This window comes from Eurypyga helias, unplaced genomic scaffold (genome assembly GCF_000690775.1).
Source record: "Eurypyga helias isolate BGI_N326 unplaced genomic scaffold, ASM69077v1 scaffold38312, whole genome shotgun sequence".
In the NCBI taxonomy this organism is placed as follows: domain Eukaryota; kingdom Metazoa; phylum Chordata; class Aves; order Eurypygiformes; family Eurypygidae; genus Eurypyga; species Eurypyga helias.
The window spans coordinates 6,472-14,626 of NW_010234790.1; the positions used below are offsets into that span (position 1 = coordinate 6,472).

Here is an 8,155-nt window from a genome sequence, read left to right on the forward strand (position 1 = left end):
ATTCTATGATTCTATGATTCTATGATTCTATGATTCTATATCCCTGCTTCTGTACCGGCAAGGTAATTATCTTCAACTGAGCACTACACTAGTGCCTCTACGCTGCATCCGGCACACAAGATAGTCTGTTCTTCGTGCTCTGTGAGACAGCGTAAAGGACAACAGGAATCCCCGAGCGATAAGAGCACAGGGAGCCAAATCTTTGCTTAGCCACACAGATAGTCCCTCTCTATTTCTGTGAGTAAGGCTAGCAGAATTTGGCTTATGGGAAGAAAGATGTGTAGCTTTGCTTGAGCTAATGTGAAGATGTTGTTTAATATTTCAGAGGTGTGCTATTTTTGTGTCTTATTGCAACCTTATTATTGTTTCAGGAGCCCTTGTTTGCTGCGCGAGTTGTTTATGATCTTCTGTTTTATTTCATTGTCATAATTATTGTTCTAAACCTAATCTTTGGAGTCATCATTGATACGTTTGCTGATCTCAGGAGTGAAAAGCAGAAAAAGGAGGAAATACTAAAGACAACCTGTTTCATCTGTGGTAGGTGTTACTGAGCTATTGAGACATTCATTGGGGAAAGGAGTAAAATGAACTGTTCCTCAATAAATAAAGCGTGGACCTAAGGGGTGGTTATCTTCTACAAGCAAAGTCTGTAAAAATGTCAGAGCTCGGTTGCTCTGACAAAGATTTGGTTTAGGAGTCGCTAGCTTTGCTAAGCGGTACCTTCACCGTCTCCACCCAGGATCGGGGGGAGAAGAGCCGTGTCGCACACTCGCATCCTCACCGCTAACGGAGGTGGTGCAGCTGCTGACTTCGTTTCACTGATGCAGATGGAAGTACAGCTTGCTGTTGCGCATTCCAGGAGGGTAACAACGGTGAAATCCGCCTGTTTCGGAAGGTGATATGAAACAGGGAACAAAAGAATGAAATGAAAATCATCCCCACAAAACCCGCGGGTGAATCGCGCTTATGTTGAGGCGCACTCACGAAGAGGGGCAGACCTTCACGCCCCTAGGGCCTTCAGAAATACCTTCTTTTTCGTAGGCTGGGTGCTGTTTCCATGGTTGTACTGACAGGGGTGAACGTTGTGCAGTGCACAAGGCCTTTAGTGTCTGTGGAAGGCTCCACAAGAGATCCAGGGAGGAAAGCTGTACCATTTGTGAATCCTGTCCTTCCTCACTGTGGTATTCTTCTTCAGAGATTTGACCTGTTACAGGAAGAAACATAAAAATTTCTTACGACTGCAGCTCTGTAAAGACTCTGCGACTGCCAAGCTGCCGAGACTCACGCTCTCTGCTAGGTTTAAGCGCACAAACAATCCCTATTGGCATGCTTGATGCTAAACGTGTGCATAAATCTTTCCAAGATCGGGACCTAGATGGCACGCTGTGTGCTTCCCGGTATACATTTAGAAAGAATCAGAGCCAGCATTTGTAAAGGACTTTATAGCCCTCCGCGTAGAAGGCACTGTGAAACTGTAACATGTTTATTATATTGTTGTTGTTATTAAGAGGAAATATCACAAAAGAGGATAAACGCTGCGCTGAAAGAATTCTGTCAGGAAGGCCTTCTGGCCGGGTATTTCTTGCCTGGCAGTTACTCTGTGTGGTTATAGCTTTTAAATTAAGATCCTGCAAATTTATGATCCTTTAAATTAGGTTCCTTTCTCCAACATATTTAACAGATTTGAGTATTTTTATTTTTTTTGCATTATGTTCATGTCTTTTTTGCAGGACTGGAGAGAGACAAATTTGATAACAAGACCGTTTCGTTTGAGGAGCATATAAAGTCAGAACACAACATGTGGCATTATTTGTACTTTATAGTTCTTGTCAAAGTTAAAGATCCAACTGAATACACCGGCCCGGAGAGCTACGTGGCGCAAATGATTGCGGTAAGTCAATTTGGGCACGTGCTTCCTGCAGCTGAGAGATGCTCCTTGCAGCTAGAGCAGAGAATATCTTTCTTTTTCCCTCTCTCTGAACAATAGGAGGCATCGATCTGTATTTTTAAAGATCTTTTCACGTGTCTCAGAAGTCTGCAACAAAGCCCAGTCTTAAACATACTGAAAAAGATGAAGGCACAGGCCACAGTCTCTGGTTTGGCGTTTGTGCTCTCATGCTCTGTGGGTTTTGCTGCCTCATTACCCAAACCAGGGGCAGAAGAGCATGCATCATAACATCTGCTGCTGCTCTGGCTTTGTCCAGGATCTCTGGGCTGCTGTCCAGAAAAACAACTTCTCCTGCTGAACAGTGAAACGCAGGGTCAGTATTGAGGGCTGGCGCTTTTCTCCTATGGCTGCTCTGAACAAGCTATTGAAAAGACCAGGAAGAGCTGCTGCAGGGATTTGAGGAGCGACAGAAGCTGCCTCGGGAAGCAGTGAGAGTGTGACTTGGATTGAAGGAGAGAAATTTGTTGTTGCTGGGGCAGAGAGATGTTCAATTACATTTCTTTTCCAGCCTGCTACCAAAGAGGGTTCGTTCTGGTGGGAGGGATGGATTATCAAGGTTGCCTGGCTTGGAACTTTATTTTTGAGGAATTCTTCCTACCTGTTGGGATATTCTGGTGCAGCGTTTTCTTCCCATGCGTTCCTGGCAGGTGTTGTGCTGCTCAGGGCTCGTGCCGTGGTCTGTGGTTGCAGAATGTCTGAATCCTAAAGGAGTGTGCAACCAAATGCACATCTAGCTTTGCTGTTCATGCGTTTCTGGAGCCGCAGTTCTTAGTGAAAGTATCTGCTCTGCTATCCCGTGCAGCCTTTGATTATACACACTACCCAATTTCACTAGCGAAGTGCTGGCCGCCTTTTTATTCCTCACTTTAGCCAAAGGGAAGATTCTTCTCCGTTAACTTCAGCTGTCTTCAAGTCAGGCACCCGGTTTAAATCGATCCCAGCTCCCTGCCCTGTCAGTGCAGAAAGCTGGGTTATTTATCCTGCCTGAAGACAGGTGTCTAGGATAGCGGCGGTGACTCACCCTGGCATTGCTTTTCTCACTCCGTTGAGAGCCTAAATGATTAGTTTAGACAAGATGCCTAATTGGGAGCTGGCTGAAGTCAGAGGAGACGACTCCCACCCACTGTGCAGGCTTACGCAGAGCTTACCTTGAAGAACTCGCCTGTGTGGAACGGCTCGTGTTTAGACAAGGGTGCGTGCTTGAATGCTGCGGTGAAACGGAGCTTTTCTAAGTGCTGTTAGTGCTACATGGGAAGGTGGTGCGGCAGGTGATGGGAATTCAATGCTCAGGTACGGAGAAACAGCCCATGTCCATGGAAATTCTGAACCGTCAATCTCGCTGCCCAGCTCAGGGCATTGACGCCGTTAGGCAGTTACGGACCTACACTTCTGCAGTATGATGGGCGAGAGAGAAAAACAGAAACAAATGCTTGTGTCCTCTGTTCCGCTACAAGAAATTATCCATAGTGGCAAGTCATCCTCTTACTCGTGAAAATATTTTAGCTTATCTCAGAAATGCACATTCATTTGTGGAATTAATAGCGTCTTCAGACTCTGGGGCTTGTCTCATTTGTCTGTTCCTTCTCTACTCTGCCTCTCCCTGCGATGTTTGTACGATTTTAAACTTTGCGAGTATGTCTGTTAAGTATTAATGTTTAATTCCAAGGGGTCTATTAATATTCATAGTAAGTGCATTCATTCTGTGGCAGCAGAGGTTTGACTTTTCTGATGTAATTCACTAATGTGTTTTACGTTGGCGTTAACGGTGGAAACTCCTGTTTGAATATCTAAAATATTAACAGAAAAGCTCCAAAACACGTGACCTCACACCCTGAACTGATTTCTCAAAGCCCCTGTTCCTCTGTGGCAGAATGCTGGTGGTTTAAGTGGTTAGTAGTAATCCTGATTTTGGGATAATTAAGCCCTCTGAAGGAAGGCTTGGTTTTTTCATGGGTATATATAAAGTTAATGGTATTTCTGGATGGTGGGAGAGGCGCATACAGACCTAAAGGGTAAAGCTTACGTGGAATGGAAGAGGGAATGGAGAAAAGACTTTGAACAAACTACAAGTGACTGGCGAGGGATTAGTAATTGTATCTTTGTGTAGTTTATATTCCCCAGTACAAAGTCTAGGGAAGGTGTGCTGCAGAAATACTAGTGCTGCATAGCAGGAGCAATTGGAACTGCTTCAGTGAACAACAAAGGACTCTCTCTCTCGGAGCCAGAGAGATTACTGTATACCACAGGTACAAGGAATATTAAGAAATGAAAGAAAACATTCTATCTGGAAGAGTGGAGTACTCTGGAAGTATGATATTCAACTGGAAGAAGAGATTTAGCGATAACAGCTTTGCTTACGACTGACAGAAGAGTCAAAAGGAAAACACTGGGAGGTGGTTTTCCAGCCATCTGAGCTCATGTAGCATATGTGTTTGGTGTGTTTCAAACACGCCATGATGGTAATGAATGTAGCATGTGCGATGTGCTACACCCCATGCAGAAATTAAGCCTGAGGTATGGTCTTTGTCCTGAAGACAGAGAGAGAAGCAGAATCAGACTGTGTGACGGACTGAAAGCTGGGCAGCCATTCTTATGATGCTGGGAGAAGTGACCCAAGTCCTTGGTAGGAGACCAAGGTTAGGGTCTGGCACAAGAGAGACAGGCTTCAAATTAACCTTTCGCAAGAGAACTGGGAACTGCCTCATTGCAGAATGAGGCTCACAGGGAGTGTATGGGAATGCAACAAATATTTGTAAAAATAGGGTGGTTGGAAGAACAGGGAAATCTCTTGACTTCATCGAAGGGGACAGGGTGGAATGAGTTTTTGTATTTCAGGTGATACAGTTTATGGCTGAAAAAACTCCATGAACCATACTCCTGGAATAGCTCTCAGCTTTCCTAATTTTTATCGTGACTAGGTATGCCTTTTATGGCTGCTTCTGTAGCTTTAAGAGATCAGACCCAAATTCTGTGTTTTTTAACAGCTGGGTTACTCAGAATTTCTACCCAGATCACAGAATCACAGAACGGTTTGGGTTGGAAGGGACCTTAAAGCCCATCCAGTTCCAACCCCCCTGCCATGGGCAGGGACACCTTCCACTAGACCAGGTTGCTCCAAGCCTCATCCAGCCTGGCCTTGGACACTTCCAGGGAATGGGGCATCCACAGCTTCTCTGGGCAACCTGTCCCAGTGCCTCCCCTCCCTCTCCGGGAAGAACTTCTTCCTGATCTCCAATCTAAACCTCCCCACTTTCAATTTAAACCCGTTACCCCTTGTCCTGTCACTACAGGCCCTTGTAAAAAGTCCCTCCCAGCTTCCTTGTAGCCCCTTCAGGTGCTGGAAGCCTGGATCCAATGATCGAGGCTCAGATCCATCCTGAAATACATGTAGATCAAAATTTTGGAGTATGTTGCAGTAACTTCTTTAATAGAAAGTAGAGTTTAGGTCCAAATATCTTCCTCACTACCCCTACAACTGTAGTTGGGCACCGTTTATTATTTGTACTTGTCTACCAGAGTCTTGCAAAGTACTGCAAAAAGTAACATTGGAGTAGTTATCAGTATTGACTGAGTGCCGGGGAAAACATCTGCAGTTTTGATAGTCTCTCTTCTCCATTGCCCAGACCCATCAGGGCCCAAAAATATGACTGTCTATATTATGACTCTCAGTCTTTTTTATGTGTCATTTGTCCAGCAAACAGGAAAGCATCTGGCTTGAAGGCTTGCTGATAGCACAAGTGGCAAAAAAATAAACAGGAAAACTATGGTTTTCTTGCTTGGAATATTGTTTGAAAGGCTGGGTGCCAAAAGGGATGGGAATTATTTACATATCCAACTTCATATTCCCAGTTTTCTAGTTCAAGAGGGGAAAAGAAACTTGATGTACTGCACCCCTCACTCAAAGGCAGTATTTTTGCAGGTTTCCAGGTTCACTTGTATTTCTGTTCCAGGGGTGGCTTGTTTCAAGGCATTCCCAGGATCTTGCATGTCTCTGTCCTCAAAAGACCCCGGGGCAGAGGACTTCTTTTGCATTCTTCCTCTGCAGTGTGGACATTGGCTGCAAACTCCTAACGTTCCCGGTGATTTTGATTTTTCCAGCAGCTCTGTGCGTGCTTCAGTGCATACTGCTCTGAGCAATGACAGAAGTAATCAGTAGCCATCCAGCTTTCATAAAGCAAGGTATTACTTTTTTTCCGTTTTTAAAAAAAAGCGTCAAACATGAAATGTATTGTAAAACAACACACAGTTTATACACCTCTAGCTGTTCAGAGAGTTACTTTATGGAGATGTTGGTGGGAATAAAGCACTTCAGATCTGCCAGTGCTGCCCATTCTTCTTGCACACTATCTTATATCAGTTATAGGGTGAAATATTAATGAATATTAAATCAGGGCAGTAGGTTTTATTGTTTGTTTCTTATCCAGGCCTCCTTTATGAAGTCAGACAGTTATTATACAATATCCAAAAAGACAGACTCTTTGAAAAGCTGGCTACATGCCTTGCATTTCCACTGAGAACTTGCATGAATGATTCCCCCATTGAATTTTCATTCCTGTAGAAAAAAAACCCAAACCACTTCTTATCTGACCCATTTGACCAGAAATACCCTTCCTAGCAAACCCAGAGAGATGCACACAACTTGTATTACATCGATACCGCGATCTTTGAATGTTCCTTGCGTCCATTTGTCAGAGGAGACAGTTTAATGCGATAACTGCAGCAGTGAAGGTTAATGTCCAAATTTTTGGACTTCTCTCTTCCGAGGTTGCAGTTTGTGAACGCAGATTTCCCTGAAGCTTTGGTAGCTGCAAATAGATAATTGGAGGCAAATATATAGATGGTTATTAACTGAATTTTTTTGCAGCAAAGCAGGGAGGTATGAATTAGCTTACGATTTGTGCCTCCATTCATTTGCAGAAATAAAAGGCCATTGGCATAGTAATTAAATTAATTATTTTGCCCATTGGAAGAATGACAGACCCTAGCAAAGGAAGCACTAAAAGTTTTGCTCTCGTGTGCCCTGTCCACAGTTCTTAGCAAGTTTCATAATGGATTTTATCAGCATTAGTGCTACCTGTCATAACTACATAATTACGGCACCTAATTATATTATTACTTATTTACTCTAATTATGTAATTGGATGTAATTGGTGCAATTACGTAACTCCTCAATCAGCTGAAAACTGCTCTAAAACCAGCCTGTGTTCCTAAGAGTAAAGGATACTGCCATGTGCTAGACCATCTCCCTGAAGCAAGGCTGTGTTGGGTAGGAAATGAAAGGTTCTGTCCTCCTGCCATCACGGTCATTGGGACCTTGAGCCTTTTATACCGTGATAGTATCGTAAAAGTAGTCCTTTACGTCTTGTTTCGTTTGCAGATGTATCCTCTCTGAATAGCAGATTCCAGATCTTAAGTGTCTCTTTAGGCTACGTAGGATCCCCACCCCTCCGCTGAAATCAAAAGTGAAATTCCCATCAACAGTACGAGGCCGAGAGAGAAGAGACGGGTTGAGCAGCACCAGCCTGAAATTCTGAACGGCGATTTTCTTTACTTAGTCAGTTCTCCTAAAGGCACTTTGCTGTCGCAGCAACGGCCTGACATTGGTAACGCGATAGAGTATTTTAACTACTTCATTTTTAAGATTTCAAAGTTTCTTTTTGAAGGTGTCAGCTTGCTTTGGTTGGTTGGTTTGTTTTAATTATTAAATGAAAGAAGTATTTGCAAGATGCTTTGGCCATTTCCATGTCATGAGGAAAAACACATTCCTCATTTTCAAAATATGTTGGTTTTTGGGGGTTTTTTTTGTTTGTTTGGTTGGTTGGTTTTTTTTACAAAAGAGCAGTAACATTTGTAAATTGATCTGAATTTAGTGCTCCTTTGGGCTGGTGCTGTTGTCTTTCTTCTTCCTACCTCCAGCCTCATGGTTTTGCCTTCTTTTTCTCTTAGATACCCAGAAGTGGGTATTAAATTCAAAAGCAGCACTGGGAATGATGCCAAATGAGCCATTGAGACGCCTCACAATAGTTGTCATTCTGCCCGTACTGCGCCAAGCCCTTTTCCCTCCTCATCCTTCTCTCTCCTGCCTCGCCGCTCTGCGTTTTGCCGTGCTCCCGCCTTGGTAGCGGAGGTGTGATGTGAGCTGTGATGGCACGTAGCTGCTGCCCGGGCTCAGGTCTCAGCAGTGATGCTGCGAGGGCCTGGCCAGGG

At 43.9% G+C, this 8,155-nt stretch overlaps 1 protein-coding gene across 1 annotated transcript in view; it reads left to right on the top strand.

Annotated features, from left to right (window-relative positions):
• Positions 1-8,155, top strand: part of LOC104505839 (inositol 1,4,5-trisphosphate receptor type 2-like) — a gene marked incomplete at both ends in the record, with an annotated part of 25,551 nt that overhangs the window by 2,007 nt on the left and 15,389 nt on the right. The window contains 2 exons of the mRNA XM_010146561.1: positions 372-537; positions 1,731-1,891. Coding sequence (XP_010144863.1) covers positions 372-537; positions 1,731-1,891 — 327 coding nt within the window. The remainder of the gene's footprint in view (positions 1-371; positions 538-1,730; positions 1,892-8,155) is intronic.